Raw genomic sequence first — 23,142 nt, 5'->3', positions numbered from 1 at the left:
AACTCTGTGAGGCAGTTCTACCTTGTCCTCTAAGGTCGCCATGAGTCAAAATCAACTTGACTGCAACTTTCTTTTTTAACGTGTTTAGTGCTTCTGCTCTACCTCCTAGTTCGTTGCGATGTCTTGGGTCCTAAAAGCTTGTATGCAGCCATCGAAGATACAACAGTTGGTCTCTATTCACCTAGAGCAACAGAGGAGGAAGGAGAGTCAGGAATAGGAGGGCAATGTGGAATATGTGGCTAATCGTTTCCATGAACAACTGCCTCCTCTGCCATGAGACCAGAAGAACCGGGTGGTGCCTGGCTGAACATTTTGATCAAAGATTCTATAGAAGAATCCTGATCAAAGGGGAGGAAAAGCAGAACAGAATTTCAAACTCTTACGGACTTCAGATTCCCTGGAGCCACGAAGTTGGATGAACCCCTAAAACTATCGCCCTGAGATAATCTTTAAACCTTAAATCAAAAATATTCCCTAAATTCTTCTTAAAACCAAACAACCGTTTAGCTATACTAATAAAAAAAAATGCTCACCTTGAGCATTATGCTCTTTTAAGAACTATCTATATGGGATCAAATTGACAACAGTGACTTGAAAGATAGAGACCTTAGGGGGCAGTGAGTTTATGTTAATGGGGGAGGAACAACTCAGAAAAGGAGGGTGAAAATGTAACCAATGTCACTGAATTGTACACGTAGAAACTTGAGCTGGTGTGTGTTTTGTTGTGTATATTCTCAGCAATAAAATAAGAATAAAAAAAAAAAGCAGGAAAAGAGAGCTGTGGGATTTTAAATACTAAACTGGCCTCTGAGAAGGCTGTATGCAGACCTGTTCCCTCAGCCTGACCCGTTGGTTGTGGCACTGCAGGCTGAGCAAAGAGTCAGAACTCAGGGGACCCCAGGGATGGGTCCTCTCCCCTGCAGCTGGGGGACCTCACCTACCTCATCTATGCAATGGGGGTGACCCAGACTGGAGCAGGGCACAAAGGGGGGTGGTGTGCAGAGGGAACTCTGAGGACATAATTTGGAGGGAGGGAAAATGGATGTCAGGTTGCTGGAGTCTCATCTCTCAGGGGCTTCAGACAGTACCAAGACGTGCAACTTTGGAGCATAGACTTCTCCTTATCTACAGGGAAACTGAGGCCTTAGAGGGAGGGTTAGCCCAGGTCTCTGGGCCAGGCAGGAGATGGGGTTGCTGGGGCCTTATCTCAGTACTTACAGCACCTCCTTGGAGGCCCTGGAGCCTCAGTTTCCCCATCTGCACAATGGTGGCACTGACTTCCCTCCCCCATCCCACCTCCCCCTACCAGGGAAGCTGTGAGGGTCCCTGAGGGGAAGGCCCGTGGAAGGTCTCAGGAGGGTCAGGGCTCTCCCAACTAGCCTTTCAAAAGGGGACAGGGGCCCCAAAGTGGGAAAGGCTGAGGGAGCAGGGAGCTGGAGTCAGGGGCCTATCCTGGGAAAATAGTGCCTATGGCAATTAGTTTTAAATTGCTGAATGTTCTCTCATAGCTGGTGATGGAAACCACAATCGCCAATAGAAACTGCTTGTTAGCGCCCTCCTCCAGTGGCACCCACGGTATGCACCGTATCTGCCATGCCTTAGCTTTGCCTCTGGTGGTCTGCCTTGACTTGGGGAGTCTCCCACCATGTCAGGCTACCCCTTCGGGTCAGGACTGCCATGAGTGGCTCTACCGCTTTCCTTGCCCTGAGCCTCAGTTTCCCCATTAGTTCAATGAGGATAATAGTCCCACCAAGAGGCCAGTGGGTCTCCGCAGCAAGGCCCTGAAGAAAGGAGACAGCCTTTGGTTGGTGGCTCAGGCAGAGAGATGATAGGGCTCAGTCGCCTAATCTTGGCCATCCTAGCCAAGTCCCCTGCCCTGCCCCCAGGTTGAGGAGGGCACAATGCCTGTATGTGATAGGAGTTGGCTGGGGCAGGGACTCCACCGGCCCTGGGACAGCCTTCCTGCCTCCATTGACTCTCCCCCACAGGCTCTGAGGCCCTCCGCCTGCCACCCCACCTCCCTCCTGAGCAGAGCAGCTGCTGTGGCCTCTGTGCTGGAACCAAAATTGAATGAGAGTTTTCACAATGTCGCCTCCCGCTGACAGCTCCTAATTGTATGTTGAAGCCATGTGATGGAGCCCAAGTTACACTAATTATGTCATTACCCTAATTAAGTAAATACTGTATGTGCTAATTGGCTGGAATCTCTTCAGCGGGGAGGGTGGGGGGGAGGTGCTGGTGGCCCCTGGGCTTTCAAGTGAATGGCTTGGGGGTGAGCGGGGCAGGTAAGGGCACCCCTCCCTCCGCTCCTGTGGTCACCCAAGGTGGGGCACAGGGAGGACTCTGCCCAGCCCTGGGCAAGCTCACCCACACTCTGAGAGAGGAAGCAGAAAGTGCTGAACAGGTGGTTGGAGGCCCAGGTTGGAAGCCTACCTCTGCCTGATGGGCTGGTGGTCTTGAACAAGCCCTTTTTCTCTCAGTGGGGGCTGCTGTGCCTGTCCCTGTCCTTAACCAGTCCCAGGGCCTGTATGTTTTCAGACACACTGGGCACAGGGGGCCTTTGACATTGATCAATGGGACACTAGGTACATTCCAAGCCTGGGACAGGGGAAGGGAGAAAGATCCATGAGAGGGCAGACCCCAGGCTCTGGGACAGCAGCCAGTGTGAAAAAGCAATGGAACAAACATGGCTGGCAATTCCAGACAGCTGTGTCAGGTGGGATGCTCTGGGGAAGTCTGGGGGAGGGCAACTTCACCTACAAGGGAGGGAGAAAATCAGGGCTTCAGAGCTCAGGCCATCTTTCAAGGTGGGATTTTTTAATGCTAAACTTGTCCTTAGCCATGGTGTTTGGGTGTGGGAATGGGGAGAGATAGTGAGCAGCCACCTGAAGGAAAGCCTCCAGAGGAGACTCCAGCCCATCTTGGGGCCGCGGGGACAGAGACAGAGTGCCAACTCTGTGTCAGTGACCAAGGTGTGACCCACAGGAAGGCTGGGGCTCCACCCTGCCCTGTTCCTCATGGGAATGTGGGAAGGTCCCAAAGGCAGGGCTTCGAGGCCTTGGCATGGGGCTGGGACCTCCAGCAGCTGGGTCTCCTCACATCCCTCAGGGCCAGGCAGCACCTAGTCTCCCGCTTGTGCGGCGTGCCATTGGGGCACTCTGCTCTCCCAGCTCCACCAGCCCCTCCACCGCCATCTCCACAGACATATGCTGCAGCTTCACACCCAGCAAACACCACATGCTCGGCTCGGTGGGCAACAGCTTCCTTCCAGTTCACTGCAGGGCCACAGGCCCAGCACAATGTCACCCGCCTCTCCAGGATGGAGGAGAGGAGACACAAGAGGGACGTGGGGCGCGGCCCTGGATCAGCCCAACTCCTGAGCTGGCCTTGGCCAAGCCCTCCAGTCCCCAGATCTCAGGCTCCCAGTAGGTGACGTCCACTCATTTGTTGCCTGTCCCAGGCCTTCATTCATCCTACATAGAGTGGTCTGGCCTCCCCCGGGCTGGCTCCAGGAGACAGAGACCAATAGGAAACCATCCTTTTAGCTATGATGTCTGCAACTTGCTCTCGAATGGCTCAGGAAAAAAAAAATTATGTATGTCACACACACACAGCAAATAGAGAGAGAGAGAGAACAAACAGGGCAAACTGCTAGCAAAAATTGAATATGGATAAAGGGTACATGGGTGTCTTCTGTACCATTCTTATTCTGGCAACTTTTCTGCAAGTTTGAAATCATTTCTAAACACAAAGTAAAAGAAAGGAAGGGAGAGAAAGAAGGAAGTGGACTTTCCTTTCATGGGCTTCCCAGGCTACTGGAGGAGACACTGGAGGAGTAGCATCAGGTTGGATGTGGCCAGGCTTGGTGGGGCCAGGAGGGCTTCCCTGAGGAGGTGACGAAAGCTGGACTAGGTGAAGTCTAGGAGGTGTCCAGTTCTTACAGTTCTGTGCAGGGTGGGACAGGGGCTGACTCTCCCTCTCCCTGTCATAGCTTTAGGCAAGCCTAGGGTCCACCCCCTCCTGCCTCCTGCTCTCCAGAGAATATTGGTGCCCCAGGATCTTCATGAGGTCTCCAGTGGGACCAGAAGGGGAACTTCCCTTGGGTCAGAAGGTGTGGGGGGATGGCTGGGACTCCTGTGCCTCTGAGCATGATGAGATGGACCAGCCCTGGGATGACAGAGGGATGGGATGGCCATGGTCAAAGGCCAGCCTGCCCACCTCCTGCTGCCCCCCCAGCCTCCCACCCCCCACCACATCTCCAACAGTAACACAGGCTTCTGCTCCAGCAGCCCAAGCTGACTTCCCAAGGCCTTTGCTATCACGGCATCTCTTGGCAGCAGCAGGGAAGTGGTTCATTATTCCATCCTTCATTAGGTCCGCACTAAGCAGCCCAAGAATTATGGAGCATGGAGTGGGGGGGCCTGTGCTTTAGATGGGCCTGTGGAGGGGCCCCACCTCTGGCCCAGTCCTTGCAGCCTCCCACCGCCTTTCCCATTGATTTCATTCCCACTCCCCGCCTTCCCCATTGCCTCCACCATTCTCCCCTCCTCCCTCGGGATCCCCCGCCCATTGCTCAACCCTAAACGGGGCTTATTCTACCCAGTTCTCAGTCCAGGCTTGGACCCCCATCCCAGGACATGCCCCAGTCCCCTCCCCCCATAAGACAGTGACACCAGCTTCCTGTTGTGTGGTCAGTCAGGGCATGTGGTCCTGGCTGTTCCGAGCCCCCCTGATGTGAAGGAGAACCCTCACCTCACTTTGTGGCCCATTTCCTCACCCCCTTTTTTTTTTTCCACCTCAGGCTGCCTCCTGAGCCTGGACCGCCCCTGAGTGGACCCTGCCCCCATTCAGCAGACACTTCCCGGGATGCCCCGGGCTGGGGCAGCCAGGGGCCAGTAGGACCTGATCATTCCCCCGACTTGGACAGAGGGGCCACCTTTGTTCTTCTCCTGCCTTTGTCCCACCCCGCCCCCCCAGCCCACCCACCAGCCCAGCCCTTTGCCCCTCCACTGGCTGGCTGCCTCTCCCTCCCATTCCCCCTCATAGCCTTTTGCCCACCCAAGCCTTCCCTAGCTGCCCCCAGACTGGAGCCTGGCATGAGGCGGGGGTGGTCCCTCTGCCCACCCCGGCCCCCAGCCCGGCTGCCAGCCCCTACAGCCCCTGTCCTGCCCACGCCCCCTCACTTGCTCCTGCTTCCTCACCCCATCTCTGTTCTCTGCTCTCTAACAGACTCTCCTCTTTCAGGCTGGCCCCCTCACCTCCACGCCCCCTCCCCATTTCCTTCCCTCCCTCTCTTGGCCCTTCAGTCTCTGAGTGTCAGGCTTTATCTCTCGCACTCTCCTCCCTCCCCCCTTCCCTCCTCTCTCATCTTCCTCTCCCTTCTCTCTTCCCTCTCCAGCCTCCACTCCTTCGCCCTCTCCCTCTCCCGCTGCCCCCCTCTCTCTCCCCCACCTCTTTGTTTCAGCTGAGAACCGGCTCCTCGGGACAGTTCCCATACTGCAGTGCCCCTGGCGAGGAGACAGCGCCACCGAGGTGAGGCCAGGGGATCCGGGGATGCCAGGCAGGGGCAGTGGAGCTCTGGGGGGCGAGCAGGTGGGGACAGCGGGCAGTCCGGGTGGGGAGCGTCCCTCCACCCAGGCCAGCAGTCAGAGTGCCAGCCCCGGATGTCCCTCCTGGTGGTCAGCAGGAGCCGAGGGTGGAGAGCAGCTGGATGGCCACGAGGCACAAGGCTGGATAGGAGCTGGCAGGCTCTGCCCCTGCCCCGGTACCTGGCTTAGCAGGTGACCCTGGGCTGAGGGAGACCCTCAGTGGATTTGACTGGGTGGGCGGGGGCTGGGCTGCCCGAGCAGTGCGCCCCTGGAGGTTGGACTGTGCGCCCGGTCTGGAGCCCAGGGCTCTGATCCCTGACTCTGGCTGGGCTGCAGCTGCAGGTCTGCTGGGTGGCATTGGCGACCCTGTCCACAGGGTTGTGACCCTACAAGTGCCTGTCCCTGGCGGGGTTTGGGTTACTGGTCGGGGATGTTCTGAGGCTGCTCCCACTGTGGGGGTGTAGGCAGAGAAGGAGAAGACTGCTCCTGCTAGAGTCTGGCTGGTTTCACCCCAAGCCACTGACCCACAGGGTCACATGGCAGTGGCGGGGCTCTTCCCCTTCTAGGAATCTCTGACCAGCTCCCCCCAGATAGGGCCCCAGGACAGCTTTTCCCAGAGTTGCAAATGATAGGCATTCAGGCCAGAGAGCAGCTGTTCCAGCAGCCAGCTCCTGGGCTGGGCTGGACTGGGCTGGACAGGGGGAAGTGGGGGCAGGTGGAGACAGAGCCCTGGCTCCTGAGTGCCGCTACAGTGCAGTGTGATTACTGGAGGGCCACAAGGAGATCCTGAGACCCCAAAGCTGGACAGGTGCCTGTGAGTGAATGAAGGAACAGAAGCCAGTGTCAGCCCCACCCCCTTCTCAGCTGGAGCTGGGGATGGTGAGGTGAGCCGCTCACATCCCCAGACAGGTGAGCTGGGGAGCTCCACTGGCTGCCAGAGGTGGGGCAAGAAAGGCCGGGAATGTGGGGGTACTTCCCACCAGGGTGCATCCTGGGGGCAGGGCCAAGTCCCACAGCTCTCTGAAACTCCAGGGAGCCAGTGGGAGGCTGGGTCATGGTAGGTAGTGATCCCATGAGGCCGAGGTGCTAAGGGCAGTGGCCCCTCCAGGACTGGGCAGGTGGGGCACTAGTTTCCAGGGGCCAACTCCCCCTCTTCCCCTTACCTTGGCAGGAGTCTCTTCCTCAGAGCAGGGCTGCAGCCCCTCCCAGGTGAAGCAATGTGTACAAAGAGGTGAAGCATGCTGTGGGCAGCAGCTGAGTGGCTGAGTGCCAAGGGCCAAGCTGGTCCTACCCTGCCCAGCCTAGCCAGCCAACAAAGGCCCTAGGGCAGACTGAGCCAGGGCATGTAGGACAGTGAAGCCTCAGGCCTGGCCCCGCTGGTCACCAGAGAGGGTTTTGACCCTCAGACATCCCTATCAGGGGAGAATGACCATTTCTTCCATAGCCTAGCCCCTCACGTGGCAGCCTGCCTAATTCATCGGCTTCCCCATCATCCAGAGGTGTGTCAGTGTCTTCTAACCCTTCACGATCCCCTAGCACATTCCAACCCCCTCCCCCCCAAGTCTGGGACTCATCATGTCTCTCACACACGTTCCATCTCCCTGCCTATTTGTCTAAGATATGACCGGGCCTCTCTCCCAGGCTGGGTCAGCTTACTCTGGGTCCAGATGACCCCCCATCAGGTTTGTGACCCCCCCCCGGGGCACTGTGTATCCCGCTAGCCATCAGAGACTCACATACTACCCCCCTGTAGTGCCAGCCTAATGCCAGAGAGCACTGAGCTGCTTGCTCAGCCTCAGTCAGTGAGCACCCACTGGTTCCACCCTGCCCCTGCCCTGGAAGAGGGGGCCTGCATGAGCCGTGAGCTCCCTGGGCTTCTCCTTAGAAGAGGCCAGTACCTTTCTACTTCTTTCCCTCCCTCCCTGAGCTCCCCACCTTCACAGGGCTTTCCCACCAAGGTCTACCTGCTCCTCACACCTCCCCAGAAGGTGAGCAGGGCAAGGATGTTGTCCCCATTAGAGGAGAAAAACTAAGGCCTGGAGAAAGGAAAGTGACAGGCCAGGACAAGGACCTAGGACCTGACGCCCATTCCAGTGCTCCTTCTAGGTCTGCTAACTTTTTTTTTTTTAAATACCACTAGCAAAATCCTGCTTAAAAGCAGGGCCCCTATGCACACCAGAATGTCCACCAGCTGCCCAGCCTCTCTATCCCTGAAGTCCCCAAGGCCCTGATGGCAATCCCAGGGATAGAGAGGCTCAGTTAACTCCTAGGGTGTCTGAGGCAGGGCTCCAGCCTTGGTTTTGAAGTGGTCATCTAAAGGATTGCCGGGGCTGACTGAAGGCTGCGGGCAGGCAGGGGCAGTGGGAGAAGATCCTTGGAGCCCACATGTGCAACCCTCGCACACCCCCTTGCATGCTTCCAACCCCTCTCTCTGTGTGAGGAAGGCAGCCAACAGAGCACGTGGGGAGCTTTGCACATATGTGTTCTTCCTGCCTCCAGTCTCCCAGCCTCTGCCCACTAACTCCAGCACCAAAGTCCTAGAACACAGCCTCATTGCATTACTACCCTGCAGAAAACCTGCTGTCAACATGAAGTCCAATCCCCTTGTCAAGTGGCCTCTGCCAGCCTTTACGGCCTCCTTGCCTCGCCATGTCCCCACATTCTAACCACACCAAATGGTGTGTCCCCACCCTGGAGTGGGACAGGGCACAGCTCAGAAGGTCCACTTGGTGACTGGTAATGGGGCTGAAACACAGGTGTCCACATACGCCCCCATGCTCACACTCACGTGAGTATACAGATGCGGATACACTCCTTTATGCAGACAGAAGCCCACCCCTCCATTGCATGTAACCTATTGCCATCAAGTGAATTCTGACTCATAGTGAGTCTGTAGCACAGTAGAACTGCCCCACATGGTTTCCAAGGCTGTAATCCTTATGGAAGCAGACTGCCACATCTTTCTCCCAAGAAGTGGCTGGTGGGTTCGAACCACTGACCTTTCAGTTAGCAATCAAGCACTTAACCACTGCGCCACCAGGGCTCCTCCCAATTGCACATAACCAAAATCAAACCAAGCCCGTTGCCATAAAGTTGATTCTGACTCATAGCAACCCTATAGGACAGGGTAGAACTGCTCCACAGAGTTACAAAGGAGCACCTGGTGGATCTGAACTGCTAACCCTTTGGTTAGCAGCTGTAGCACTTAACCACATGCCACCAGCATTTCCAACTGCACTTAGGATCGGCAAATCTGCCTTCTGGATCCCTAGAGAGGCCAAGCGTGGTCCTGTCCCCAACCCCAGCCCTGGAGGAGTAGGGAGGCAGGAGTGGATCTCATGGATCTTGCTGAGCCCCTACTGAGCCCCAGGGTCTCTGAGCCCCAAAGGGTGGGCAGTCGATGGTCAAGCAGGCCCCAGTTGGGCTCTCATCCTGGTTCTACAGCCGATTTGCTGTGTAGCCCCAGACATGCTACCTTCCCTTTCTGTTTCTCTGTAGATAAAACAAAGCAGCCGGGCCAGCTGCTCTCAGCTCACGCCAAATGCAGAGAATGGAGGGGCGGTAAGCTTGCAGCAGTCGGGGAGGCTTCCAGGCGGTAGGGCAGGGGGTGCGATTGGAATTGGCTCATTGAGCTGGCTTCACAGGGGCCCTCCCATGCACAGCACTGACAATGTGGCCAAGCCTGGGCAGTAACCTTCTAGCGACAGGGTGGGGTCAGCTGAGCCAGGATGCTGAGGGGGTTTCATGCTGGACGACTGTGTCCAGGTGAGCCGGTGTCTGGAGAGGGGTCAGTCCAGCCTGAACTCCTCCCACCGTCCCCACTGCCAGCCTGGGAGCCCTGGAGAGGCCGCTCGCCCCTGAGCCCCAGGTTTTCTCACCCCTGGGTGGGAGCAGGGAGGGTGCACCTCTGCTCTGCAGATGGAGGCCAAGGCCGTGTTTGGTTCCCTGTCCAACTGCTGCTGAGGGCACTTCCACAGTGCCAGCCCCAACAGTGGGCGCCCTCCATGGCTAAAGCCACCTGCTGGGCCATGGAAAGCTCCAAGGGGCGGGGGGATGAGGTGCGTGCATGGGCAGCAGTAACCTAAGCCAGGAGACAGAGGGAGAGCCCAGGGAAGCGAGCATGTTAATACCGGAAATTGTCATTTACGGAGTGAGTAATGAGTCCTGTTGAATGCCCACCGTGCAGGATTCATCTCATTGGATCATCTAGGCTACCATGAAGTCTGTCCTTTCTCGTATCAGGGGTGCTGAGTAAATCTGGATCTTGAGACAGGCCATGAACGATCTGGCCTCCCAGCCCCCACAAACAGGCACAGGGAAGAGGCCAAGAGAGGGCAGGGGGAGCCCCCAGCAAGACCCCACCCACACCCAAAGCCCTCAGGGAGGCCCAGGACCTGGTCTCCAGAAAACCCAGGACACACACACATTGGCGGGCTGGTGGGCAGCCCCGTGCATGAGGCAGTACACCCCTGTGCTAAGCATCTGCGTGTGCACACGGGCAGGGGTATCTCCCCTCTCAGTATGCCACACCTGCACGCAGGTGCCACACACACACACTGGGGACATGGAGATAGGCCCTGGGCTGCAGCCTCTTCTCTCACCTGGGACTTGGCACCCAGTGCTAACACTCATGCCTCCAAGCACAAGGATTGAGGCAGGAACGGCATACCAAGAGGCTGTCATGGGAGCACAGGGCACAGTGGGGACAATATCCCAACTGTGACCCTGGCCAGCAGGAACCCCATGTCAGGACAGAAGCAAGTGTTGTAAACTCCCCCCTTTCTTAAGCCTCCCTGGTCACCAGAGCCCAGCTCCCTTCCAATTGTCGGCCTACCTAGTGACCCAGGTCACAAACCACCTCCAAGCTCGGCTGTCCAGAGCCAAGTGGGGAAAAGAGACTGTTTCTAGGGGGAAAGCAGGCCGGCGCTAGCCCAGAGCCCCTCAGGACCCTCATGGAGAAGCGAGGCTGGGGCAGAGGAGGGGCCGGCAGGAGCAGGCCCAGGCCTCGCTGTTCTCTATGGCTTTTTATTCCTATGTGATTCTACTGCTCACTCATATAGGGATTGGAGCCGTGGCGCACGGCGGGGGCAGCCAGCGGAGGGCTCTGACACTGAGCTAGGGGTCTGAAGGAAGCCAGGACGATGCCCCTCCTCTCCCAACCCAGGCTGCTTGCCAGGCCAAGGGAACCATCCTCGGCAGCTCTACCCCGACTCCTCTTATCCTCAGCCTGCTGGACCCATCACTACTGCGACCCCACCATCCTAGCCCTGCCAAGCTTGCGCCAGGGCCCAGACTGTCCCCTGGGGGAGCAGCTGAAGGAACTGGAGATATTCAGCTTGAGAAAAGGGCTGCCATCAAGAAATGAGGTTGTGTCCTATGGCTAGGAATAGCCCCTAGAAAAAGAGGGCTGGGAGGCAGAGTAGACTCCAGCTCAGCCAAAGGTACGGTCTGTGGCAAAGAGCTGTCCAGAGTCAGAGGAACTTCCTTGGTAGCCAGGTAGTGAGCACCACCCAGCAAAGCCTTCAGAGGTCGAAAAGACTGTGGCAGGGATGCCACAGGGGAGGGTTAGGGTTTGTCTTAGGCATCCAATGCTGCTTTAACAGAAATACCACAAGTGGATGGCTCTAACAAAGAGAAATTTATTTTCTCATAGTCTAGTAGCTAGAAGTCCAAATTCAGGGCGTCAGCTCCAGGGGAAGGCTCTCTGTTGGCTCTGGAAGAAGGTCCTTCTCATCAGTCTCCCCCTGGACTAGGTAGGAGATTATCTGCGCAGGAACTCTGGGTCCAAAAGACATGCTCTGCTCCTGGCACTGCTTTCTTGGTGGTATGAAGTTCCCCTCCCCTGCTCCCTTCCCTTTCCTTTTTATCTCTTGAGAGATAAACGGTGGTGCAGGCCACACCCCAGGAAAACTCCTTCCACATTGGATCAGAGATGTGATCTGGGTAAAGGTGTTACAATCCCTCCTTAATCCTCTTTAACAGAAAATTACAATCACAAAATAGAGGACAATTACCCAATACTGGGAATCATGGCGTAATCAACTTCACACATATTTTTGGGAGACACAATTCAATCCACGACAGGGTTGGGTGGGTGGCCGGTCCCTCGCAGACCCCAGGGACTACGGTCCTTAGGCCTGTCCTCCTGGGATATCTGTTCACCAACACTAAGTGTGTTGGGACCCCACCTCAATCCACACAGGCTACAGAGAGAGGCACAGGCCCATGCTGACCACAAGCCCTGAGTATGCCCAGCCGGGAGGGGCATGAGGGATCCTGTCAGGTCCTGGCGTGGTGGTCCAAGCCCTACCCCACTGCCCCTCCCCAGGGATCCCCTGCCAGTCAGCTCTGAGGGAGCTGAGAATCCACGGTATGGTCCTTTTTATTGTCACAGCCTTTCTTGCTTCACATCACGGAAAAGCCAGGCTGAAGGGCTCAGCAAAGGTGCTCAGGGGAGAAGAACAAGGGCGGTGAATTGGCCAAGAGGCCCACCCTGGTCCTCAGTGTGCCTGCTGCCGTGGCAGCCAGCTGGGGTGCAGGGGAGCCCCACCTGCCAGGGAGCAGAGAGGCCCTGGTTGGAGGTGTGAGGGCCAATCAGGCAGCCAGGGCCAAGGCAAGGAGGGGCCCTAGCCTAGTGAGACCCTGGGAACCAACCCGGGTCTTCCCAGGATGCTGCCCTTGCAGGCCTACTCTGGCCTCCCAAAGTGTGACCCATGCCATCACCGTGGCCGCAGGAACAAGAGGTGGGCATCCATAACATTGGTGCCAGTCAGCCCTGTGTGCAGCAGGTGTACCCCGCCCTGGAGGCGGCAGAAGAAGGTATGTGAGTCATTGTTGGCTAGGAAGGTGGCCACATCTAGCCCCTCGGTGGCGGCCTGGCTGGCAAGGTCAGACGTGACCCAGGCCCCAGCAGCATCTGTGGGTCCATCCTGCCCGTCGGTGCCACCACTCAAAAACAGCACGTCAATAGGCCCCAGTGGCTGCCGTCCTAGCTCTGCTCCGACACACAGGGCCAGCTCCTGGTTCCGGCCACCCTTGCCTGAGCCCCTCAGCTGCACAGTGGGCTCGCCTCCAGCCAGCAGGCAGACGGGACCCTGAGCCCCTGCCACAATCTCCAGAGCTTCTTCCAGCTGCAGGTCTGGGAGCTGGAGTTCGGCCTCAAGCCTGTACAGTTCTGCATCCTCCTCCCCAGAAGCCCAGGCCCCAGGCGGGATGAGGCGGGCTCCAGCTACTCGGGCCAGCAGCCCGTAGAACTGGGCCACACTTCTCACATCACCCTGTACGGCTGCACTCAGCACCACAGCCCGGTAGCCCAGTGCCTGGGCCTGCCGCTGGGCCTCAGCCAGCGCTACCACATTGGAACCAACGATCACGTTGAGGACATGACCACAGCTGTATGGCCCGTGGGGGTCAGAGTCGGCCCGCGCAAGCACAGTCTTCACGGAACGCGGCAGGGCAGCGCGGAGGCCGTAGCGGTTGATGATGTGCAAGCAATCTTGCACATTGTGGGCACTGGCCACAGTGGGGCCGCTGGCGATCACCTCCATGGGGTCACCCACCACATCAGACAGAATCAGGCTCACCACCTAGGCAAGGGTCATGGGGTCATGACTCAGTCCCACCTCCTCCTCACTCCAGAGCCCAGAAAGACTAACTGTTCCCTGTGTATCCCCACACCCTCATGCCACCTGCTTCCCCACCCATTTCTCAGCCCTCTCAGGTGGGTTTGAAGACACCTGGCCATGCGTGCTCCTCCACACCCTGTCTGGGGCCCCTCCCACGACTTCACCCACCCAGCCCAACAGACTCCCGCACCAGCCCCTGCCACTCTGCAGGCTGTTCTAGGCTGTCATCTCCCTGGTACATGTGAACTTGGCGCTATAGGCCCAGGGTTGCCTGGGAAAGGAGGTACTCACGTACCTGGGCAGGGTAGGCGGCCTGAGCCAGCCCCCCACCCTTGAGCTGGGACAGGGCCTTCCGGATGGTGTTCAGCTCCTGGATGGTGGCTCCGCGGGCTGCCAACAGCTTGGTGAGTGTCTGCTTCTCCTCTAGTGTGACTGGTGGGATGGGGGCTGGCAGCAAGGCTGAGCCCCCGCCTGCAGGGATAGTAAGGGCTTCAGGATTGAGGGGACAGAGAACAGAAACAGCCTCCCAGACAAAGGGACACACCAACCTGGGGACCCAGGAAGCATGCCAGGGGCAAACCAGGTCAAGGTCAGCGGTGTACAGGCCCACACTGAGGAAGGGAGTGCTGGTAAGGTGGGCTCTGGGTGCCCCCATGCGGACATGCAGGGAAAGTGCACATAGTTGCCCACCAGCCCTGGGCACCTGAAGTTGTCGCCTGCCTTGGGGCACCCCAGGTCCCAGCAGACATTGGGAGGACTATTCCTTAAGAGCTTTGGAGCAGGGGCAGATCAGGAGGAGACAGTGGAGGACCAAGGAGAGGGTTCTGCAGGGCTGGAGACCTGGGTTCTAGCCCCAGCTAACATTAGCACAGACAGCAGTTATAGCCATGCCATTCCCCAAGGGCTCTGCTGATGCACCAGGCCCTGTGATAAGGGGTCCCCATGCACCCTCTCACCACCACCCAATAAGGTCAGTTCAGCCTCAGGGAGGACCCACCTCAGGGAAGGCCAGACGACTGGCCCAGGGCCACGCAGGAGTCAGCTACCCAGGCTCCTCACTGCCTCCCTTGCTCCCGTATTTTGCCCGGTAATCACGGAGGACTCAGACCACACAGTCCCTCGCAGACCTGGTATCTAGAGCCCCCCTGGCAAATCTGGCACCCCCACCTGAGATGAGCACCAGCAGCAGGTCATCAGCCGTGAGCCCCTCGGCCAGCTGCTGGATGGCCAGCGCAGCCCTCAGTGCATCACGGTCTGGCAGGTTGTTCTCAGCACCCTCGAAAACCTGGATACGGCTGTGAGGCTTCAGCAGCATCTCCCTGAGACGAGGGAGAACAGAGAGCAAAGGAAGGGGTGGGGAGAGACCCGGAGGCTTCTAGCTCCTCTCCTCCTCCCTCCCACCTGATTTCTCAGCCGCACAGGTGAAGAAACATGAACAAGGAGGCCCACTGACACCCATCCTAGAGCCAGGACAGGCCTAGGGAAAAAGGGAACCCGCCAAGGGAGGAAAGCCCTGATCCAGCCTGGGTCTGGGGCCAGGTTTCCCCCAGATGGGTAGTGGGGAGCAGCCCCCTGCGACTCCTTACTGCTTGTCAGCATGCTCCATGGCAGCTCGGATCCCCTTGGGAACACTGATCACACCCTGCACGAGATGCTGGCCCAGGAGCTCCTCGGTGGCAGCCGCCATGCCCAGCACAGCCTTGCCAAAGCCCACGAGGTAGAGGTTGTGCCGCAGCTGAAAGCTCCGGTCCCGCACCTTCAACTGCCTGCCGGTAGGGTCCAAGGTCAGGACCCGGTGTAGCATGGGGCCCGGCAGTACAGCACCAACAGCACTCTCAAACAGTTGCTGCGCCTGCTCCGGTAGGGCCATGCCGCTGGCCAGCCGGGCCACTGGGCCCCACCAGGGGAGTGGGCACAAGGGGGCTCGGGCCAGGCGGGGTATGACCTGCAGGGTTGCAGCCATGCCCCACTGCTCTCAGCACCGCCTGGCGCCCATAGCTGCCTAAGGGGAAGAAAAGACCAGTCAGGGCTGTTGCAGGACCAGAGACAGGAGGCCCCCCCACACCCACTCTCTGAAGGCTCAGGACTGGTGGACCCCATAGCTGCTGCTGCAGGCATAGGCCATCTGCCAGCCCAAGGAGACTTCCTGAAGCCCATAGCTGCCTGATCTCACTCTGGGCCTCAGAGCCCAGCCCTGCCACCCAGCCATGTCCTCCTCTTCTGTAGACCACATGCTCCCCTCTGGGAGCTCTGCCCGAGTCCGAAGGTCCTGTTAGCTGAGCCCTCTTCCTGGGTTGGCCCTGTGGCTGAGTTAATCATCCACAGATTCCTGTCTGTGGGCTCCTGTCTCGCCCCTTTCCCACCCCCTGCCCTTCTGAGCCCTCACTCAGCAATACCCCTTTCTGGCACTGCTGCCGGAAAGCTACTGGTTGTCCCCCCAACTGATCTTAGGCCCAGTGACCTCTAGCCTGCTGTATTTCATTAGCTCAGGGGACTGGGTTGGGGTTCCTGGGAAGGCTGGGTATCTGTGGGGAGGCTGCAGGCTCACCAGGGCACCACCAGGCCAGGTCAGGCCCAAATTACACCCTCAGAGTGTGCGGCCTTAGGAATCCCAGCACTCAGGGCCAGTCCAGCAAGAGTTCCAGCTCAAATCAGGAATGACAGCAAAATCTGGCTCAGGGTGGAACCTTACGAAGTCCCAAGGCACCACGAGAAACCATGCCATGCAGGATAGGGAAGGACGCCCTTTTACCCACATAGCTGGCCAGACCCACCCCTGCCAAGAACATCCCCTTTGGCTCTGAAATAACAAAACAAGTCCTGGGTCACACCACCCACTACCGTAAGGGCCCAGTGGCTGGAGCCAGCAAAGGCCAGACTACCACATTTGAGCCCAGACAGCCATTTTCCCCACTGGGCAGGGGAAAAGCTAAAGAAGCCCTAAGGTGAAGGTCAGGAGACTGCAGAAGGGTTTAGGGACAATGAACCCCCAAAGAGCTCATCCGTAAAAAGGCATCTACTTTAATAAATGCCTCCCATAAATGCTGCATACTGACTGTATCAGCAAGTGTGGACTGAGCAGGGGAAGGAGGCTGGGGTCAGGATTCCAGCTCTACCACAGCTGTCCTGAGTGGCTGAGCCTCACCTGCAAAACGAGAGGTAGGATGAGATTAAGACTACTTACTGTGCTCCTCTCCCCCTGACAGCCTAGGGCTCTGCACAGAAAATCTGGAACCCAAACGTCAGTTCATCTCACACCCAAGTAACCTGGCAGCGTCCGGCCCTGGGCCACTTAGGCTGCATGGTCTTCAGCCTTCTCTGTGAAAGGGAACAGAAGGCATGGCCATGGGAGTGCTAAAAATGGGATCCAGCTTTTGCTGGGGGACCACTGGGGCTCGCCCATTATACATGGTACTAAAGCAGTTTTAATATCTAGCAACACTTGGTTTTGAGGGAGTGGGCAAGTTTCCAGCCTTGCTACTACCAGAGCAAAGTATCCAGTAACAAGGTGGGGGGTGGGGTGGGGGTCGGGACTAAGGCCTAGGGTTGCCAAATAAAACACAGGACGCCAAGTTAAATGTGAATTTCAAATAAATGAGTTATTTTTTTACAGTAAAAAAAAAAAAACGAGTAATTTCTTAGTGTAAGTTTATAAGCTGGTTCCTGGGTGGCACAGTTTGCACTTGACTACTGACCTAAAGGTTGACAGTTCAAATGCACCCTGCGGTGCTGTGGGAGAAAGGCCTAGCTATCTGGTTCCTTAAAAATTACAAGAAAACCCTGTGGAGCAGTTCTGCTCTATAAACACATGAAGTCGTCATGAGTCACAACAGACTCCATCCACTGCAATGGGTTTGGTTTTTTGGTTATGTTGTCCCATGCAATAACTGGGACATCCCATTATCCCACTGCTGTCGAGTCGATTCCGACTCATAGCGACCCTATAGGACAGAATAGAACTGCCCTATAGAGTTTCCAAGGAGCACCTGGTGGATTTGAACTGATCGCTGACCTTTTGGTTAGCAGCCATAGCTCTTAACCGCTACGCCACCAGGGTTTCCAACTGGGACATAGTTACACTAAAATTACTCGTTGCTCATATTAAATTCAAATTTAACTAGACGTCCTGTATTTTTATTTGCTAAATCTGTCGATCCAGTGCCCTATACGGTCTTTCCTAAACTCCTGGACTCTCCATCACGAAACCCTGAAATGAGAAAACCCGCCTTGACTCCTCCCGGCCACTAGGTGGGGCTGGCCGGCCTGCACCTGCCCGAATCCGCCCCCCGGAAGTGACGTCACCCACGAGCTGAGAGCGCCGACCTCCGAGGGAAATGGTTGTGGGGAACGGTCGGTGATGACCCGAAGGATAACGGCCCACTGCCACCCCGACCAGGCGTCGCCCTGACGAGGGCGCGCTTCCGGGAGCCACGCGGGCCCTCGCGACGCGGACTCACCGCCCCACGGCTCCACGCCGCGTCACCTAACGCAGGAACCGGAAGTACCCGTGGGCGGACGGAGCGGAACCCGGAAGTGAGGGTATGAAGGCGGGTTGGGGCGTTGCCAGTGTGCGCTTCGACCCGACTGGGCGCCAGGAAGTCAGAAAACGTTCGGGGTTGTGTACCTGAGTCGGCGCTGCCACGCCAGGCCCTGCACTTGGGTCCTGATGGAGCAGACTCAGGAGCGGGAGTTGGGGCATCTCCGCCCCAGACCCGCTGTAAGACCTGGGTGGTGTCACCTTCAGGCCTCGGTTTCTCCATTTCTGTTGTCGTTGGGCGCGGTTGGGTTGATTTCATAGCGACTTCACGTGACAGAGCCGAACTACCACCACAGGGTTTTCTAGGAGCAGATCGCCGGATCTTTTCGCCCACAGATCTGCTGGGTGGGTTCAAACCGCTAACCTTTTGGTTAGCAGCCCAGTGCTTAACCTTGCGCCACCAGGGCTCCTTTCTTCATCTTTACGATGGGAGTAATAACTCCCACCTCCCCAAATTGCTATAATCTGTCCCCTGCTTTATCCTGTACAATCCAATCAGTCAGTAAATACGTCCTGAGCTCCTGTTAGGTGCCAGGCACTGGGCTGAGCAAACGGACTGAGGATCACACCCCTTCTTGCAAAGTCATCGCTGCCCTTCCCTACCGTTATAATCCTACAACTCATTGCTACCCCCACGGGCCATCACAGACAGCTCTGTCTCAGCAAGAGAGTTCTGTTACTTGATCCTCGAACCTACCGCAAACTCTGTGAACACGAATGAGCTTGGGCCCCCCTAGCTGTCCTTGCTTTCCCCCTGTGTCCGCCCTGAGCCGGGCTTTATGCCTTCCCATAGTCAAAAGACAAGTCCCTACCAGACTCCAGAAACACAGATGAGTACACTGTATGTTTTTACTGACTTTTCTTGGAGAGGTGGAGGAGGGAGTTACACAACAGACTTCCTGAAAATCTCCTTGAAACGTCTTTCTCCTCATCCTGCTTCTGTCCACAGCTGCCACATCTCATAGGTCTCCAAACCATGCCCTTGTCATGAACTTGCTCTCTGAGTTTTTCTTTCCCTACCAGTCTCTCCCAAATGCCTTCCCTCCTCAGCAAAACAAAGGCACCTTCAGGAGGATCTACCAACCTTTTTTAGAGATGGAGGAGATTATAGCTATTTGAAATTTCATGGTTTTTCCTTGCTTATAACAATCTGTCGTCATCCATCCAATTGTTAATTCTTCCATCATTCAAAAGACATTTCTTGGGTGGCTTCTATGTGGGCCAAATGCAGTAGATGCTGGGATGAATAAGAACTGGTACATTTACTTGGGAAATTTTGCTTTTGTGATTACATACCCACACTGCTGGTGGGAGTGGAGATAGTGAGCACCTCTCTCAGTATTTAGTGCCAGAAACGTTCATAAACAAATAGCATCTACTGTGCCAGTGCTATTTTCTCAGACTATAAACAGGATACTAATTGCACCCATTTTTTATTCTGCCACCCCCATCCCCACAGCTACTCACAAGATGCCTTTGACAACAGCAAGATTTAAATGACCACTGGACTGTGAGCTCCTGGAAGGGGGTGAATTGGTCTAATTTGTATTTGTATTTCTATTGCCCTGCACATGATCAGACAAAAATAGAACCTGGATTGTTTTTCTTTTTTTGTAATTAACAGGAGGGCAGCAAAGTGCTCAGCTGAAAAGTACTGTAGACCCTGCTGCTAGGTAGAAAGTATTTCACAGAAGAAAAAGAGATGGGGGTAGGTGGAAGCAGAGGGCATCATGAAGCAGTGGAATTTAGACCTGAGGCAACGATTTGGCTTACCAGAATGCTTACACATTATCTTGATAATGGACATGATACCTCATGGGGATTTTATTTTAAAATAAGTAGAGAAATGCTCAGGTTTGTCAGGCATAAACTTACTTATGAGATAGCACACACGTAAGACCCCAAGACACTAGTTTGTTATTGTTGTTGTTAGGTGCAATCAAGTCGGTTGCAACTCATAGCAACCCCACGTACAATAGAACGAAACACTGCCCAGTCCTGCACCATCCTAGCAGTCGTTGTTATGCTTGAGCTCATTGTTGCAGCCACTGTGTCAATGCATTTTGTGGAGAGTCTCCCTCTCTTTTGCTGACCCTCTGCCAAGCATGATGTCCTTCTCCAAGGGCTCTCCTGATAACATGTCCAAATACATGAGATGAAGTCTCGCTATCCTTGCTTCTAAGGAGCGTTCTGGTTGTACTTCTAAGAAAGATTTGTTTGTTTTTCTGTCAGTACATGGCATATTCAATACTCTTCAACAATATCATAATTAAAAGGCATCAATTCTTCCTCTGTCTTCCTTATTTATCCTTCAGCTTTTCATACGCATATGAGGCGATCGAAAATACCATTGCTTGGGTCAGCCAAGCCTTAGTCCTCAAAGTGACATCTTTGCTTTTTAACATTTTAAAGAGACGTTTGGCAGCCAAAAAAACAAAACCAAACCCGTTGCTGTCGAGTCGATTCCAACTCATAGCGACCCTATAGGACAGAATAGAACTGCCCCATAGAGTTTCCAAGGAGTGCCTGATGGATTCAAACTGCTGACCTTTTGGTTAGCAATCATAGCTCTTAACCACTACACCACCAGGGATTCCCTCTTTGGCAGCAGATTTGCCCAGTGCAATATGTCCTTTGATTTCTTGACTGCGGCTTCCGTGGCCATTGATCATGGATCCAAGTAAAATGAAATCCTTGACGGCTTCAATATTTTCTCTGTTTAGCATGGCGTTGCTTATTGTTCCAGTTGTGAGGATATTTGTTTTATTTATGTTGAGGCGTAATCCATACTGAAGGCTATAGTCTTTGATCTTCATCAGTAAGTGCTTCAAGTCCCCTTCACTTTTGGCAAGCAAGGTTGGGTCATCTGCATATTGCAGGTTGTTAATGAGTCTTCTTCCAATCCTGATACCAAGTTCTTTTTTATGTAGTCCAGCCTCTCAGATTATTTGCTCAACATACAGATTGAATAAGTATGGTGAAAGGATACAACCCTGATGCACACTTTTTCTGATTTTAAACCACGCAGTATCCCTTCGTTCTGTCTGAAAGACTGCCTCTTGGTCTATGTACAGGTTCTTCATGAGCACAATTAAGTACGTGGCGTGGAATTCTCATTCTTTACAATGTTATCCATAATTGTTATGATCCACACATTCAAATGCCTTTGCATAGTCAATAAAACACAGGTAAACATCTTTCTGGTATTCTCTGCTTTCAGCAAGATCCATCTGACATCAGCAGTGATGTTCCTCATTCCACTTCCTCTTCTGAACCTGGCTTGAATTTCTGGTAGTTCTCTTTCAAGGTACTGCTGCAACTGCTTTTGAATTATATTCAGCAAAATTTTACTTGCTTGTGATATTAATGATTAAAATTGTTTGATAATTTCCACATTCTGTTGGATCACCTTTCTTTGGAATGGGCACAAATATGGATCTCTTCAGTCAGTTGGCCAGGTAGCTGTCTTAAAAATTTCTTGGCATAGATGAGTGAGCACCTCCAGCATTGCATCCATTTGTTGAAACTTCTCAATTGGTATTCCATCAATTCCTGAAGGCTTATTTTTCACCAATGCAGCTTGTACCCTTCCTTCCTTACCATTGGTTCTTGATCATATGCTACTTCCTGAAATGGCTGAATGTTGACCAGTTCTTTTTGGAGCAGTGACTCTGTGTATTCCTTCCGTCCTCTTTTGATGCTTCCTGCATTGTCCAATATTTTGCCCACAGAGTTCTGCAGTATTGCAACTGAAGGCTTGAATTTTTTCTTCAGTTCTTTCAGCTTGAGAAATGCCCAGCATGTTCTTTTTCCCTTTTAGTTTTTTAACTCCAGGTCTTTGCACATTTCATTATAATACTTTATTGTGTCTTCTTTAGCTGCCCTCTGTCCTGCTCTTTTACTTCATTATTTCTTCCATTCACTTTAGCTACTCTATGTTCAAGAGCAAGTTTCAGAGTCTCTTCTGACATCCGTTTTGGTTTTTTTGTTTCTTTCCTGTCTTTTTAATGACCTTTTGCTTTCTTCATATATGATGTCCTTGATGTCATCTCACAGCTCATCTGGTCTTTGGTCATTAGTGTTCAATGAGTCAAATCTATCCTTGAGATGGTCTCTAAATTTAGGTGGCATATACCCAAGATTGTACTTTGTCTCTGGTGGGCTTGTTTTAATTTTCTTCAGCTTCAGCTTGCATATGAGCAATTGATGGTCTGTTCCGAAGTTGGCACCTGGCCTTGTTCTGACTGATGATACTGAGCTTCTTCACCATCTCTTTGCACAGATAGTCGATTTGATTTCTGTGTATTCCATCCAGTGAGATCCATGTGTGTAGTCACCGTGTATGTTGTTGAAAAAAGGTACTTGCAATGAATAAGTTGTTGGTCTTGCAAAATGCTATCATTTGATCTCTGGCATCATTTCTGTCACCAAGACTGTATCCTGCAATTACCGATCCTTCTTCTGGAGCCCTGGTTGGTGCAATGGTTAAGAGCTATGGCAAGCTACAGCTGCTAACCAAAAGGTCAGTAGTTTGAATCTACCAGTTGCTCCTTGGAAACTGTACGGGGCAGTTCTACTCTGTTCTGTAGGGTCACTATGAATTGGAATTGACCCAATGGCAATGAGTTTTTTAATGCCTAGGATATCAATCATTCATTTAGACATTCGCTTAGACTTGGAGAATAGGGTACAATAAAGTTAGTCCATTGATTAAAGTCTGAGTCTTCAGCCTTCAGCTGTTTACCTTTAACGAGTAGTCTCAGGAGGAAGGCTTGACCAATAACTCCTCCTCGGGCTTGGGTCCAGGGTTGGTAGCAGGGAAGTCTCCAGCAGAGCCTCTGGCAACCTGTCTTCAGAGAGGGTCAGAGACTTGATTGGCAGAGTCATTCAGCCTCTCCCTTGCTCTCTTTGGAAAAGCAAATTCCCAGGGGGTTTTATGTGGTTTAGCCTAAGGATCTTATGGGGAAGAGAGCTGTGCCCAGCTCATAGTGCATCAGGGTAACTCACGTCATAGGTTCGTAATCAGGGGGTGCACTTTAGGGGTATCTTAACATAGATAAGCTAAGGGCTATGCCATACCATATCACAGCAAGGTTGTTAGTTGCCGCTGAGTCAGTCTTGACTCATGGCAACTGCACGTGTGCAGAATAGAACTGCTCCATAATGTTTTCAAGGCTGTGGCCTTTCAGAAGCAGATCTACACACCTGTCCTCTCTGGGTGTCTTCGAACTGCCAACCTTTCAGCTGGTAGTCCATCGCTTAACCATTTTTGAAACTCTGAGACTCCTACGACAAGGTTGTGGCTGATAAAATTAGAAGTTGTTTATGCCAGAGAGGTCATTTGTCAGTTTTAGGTTGTTTACAACTTAGCTTAAATGTTTAAGTCGCACAT

General features: G+C 54.2%; 1 protein-coding gene across 3 annotated transcripts; it reads right to left on the bottom strand.

The window, feature by feature from the left end:
* Nucleotides 1–11,215: 11,215 nt before the first annotated feature.
* On the bottom strand, nucleotides 11,216–17,730 carry GLYCTK (glycerate kinase). Of its 3 annotated transcripts, XM_049862301.1 has the most exons (6): nucleotides 17,671–17,730; nucleotides 16,398–16,531; nucleotides 14,800–15,215; nucleotides 14,381–14,532; nucleotides 13,509–13,684; nucleotides 11,216–13,174 (listed from the first exon to the last, which is right to left on the bottom strand). In XM_049862301.1, the coding sequence occupies exons 3-6, from the start codon at nucleotides 15,174–15,176 to the stop codon at nucleotides 12,308–12,310; spliced, it is 1,572 nt and encodes a 523-aa protein (XP_049718258.1). In that variant the 5' UTR covers nucleotides 15,177–15,215; nucleotides 16,398–16,531; nucleotides 17,671–17,730; the 3' UTR covers nucleotides 11,216–12,307. The 3 variants fall into 3 exon arrangements, with proteins under 3 accessions (XP_049718258.1, XP_049718259.1, XP_049718260.1); XM_049862302.1 differs by lacking the exon at nucleotides 16,398–16,531 and having other exon boundaries at nucleotides 17,671–17,681; XM_049862303.1 differs by lacking the exons at nucleotides 16,398–16,531; nucleotides 17,671–17,730 and adding an exon at nucleotides 15,762–15,940.
* Between the last annotated feature and the right edge of the window lie 5,412 nt (nucleotides 17,731–23,142).

Source organism: Elephas maximus, chromosome 20 (genome assembly GCF_024166365.1).
Source record: "Elephas maximus indicus isolate mEleMax1 chromosome 20, mEleMax1 primary haplotype, whole genome shotgun sequence".
Lineage (NCBI taxonomy): Eukaryota > Metazoa > Chordata > Mammalia > Proboscidea > Elephantidae > Elephas > Elephas maximus.
Note: the sequence above shows the minus strand (reverse complement) of the source record. Positions and strands in the feature narration are given on the sequence as shown.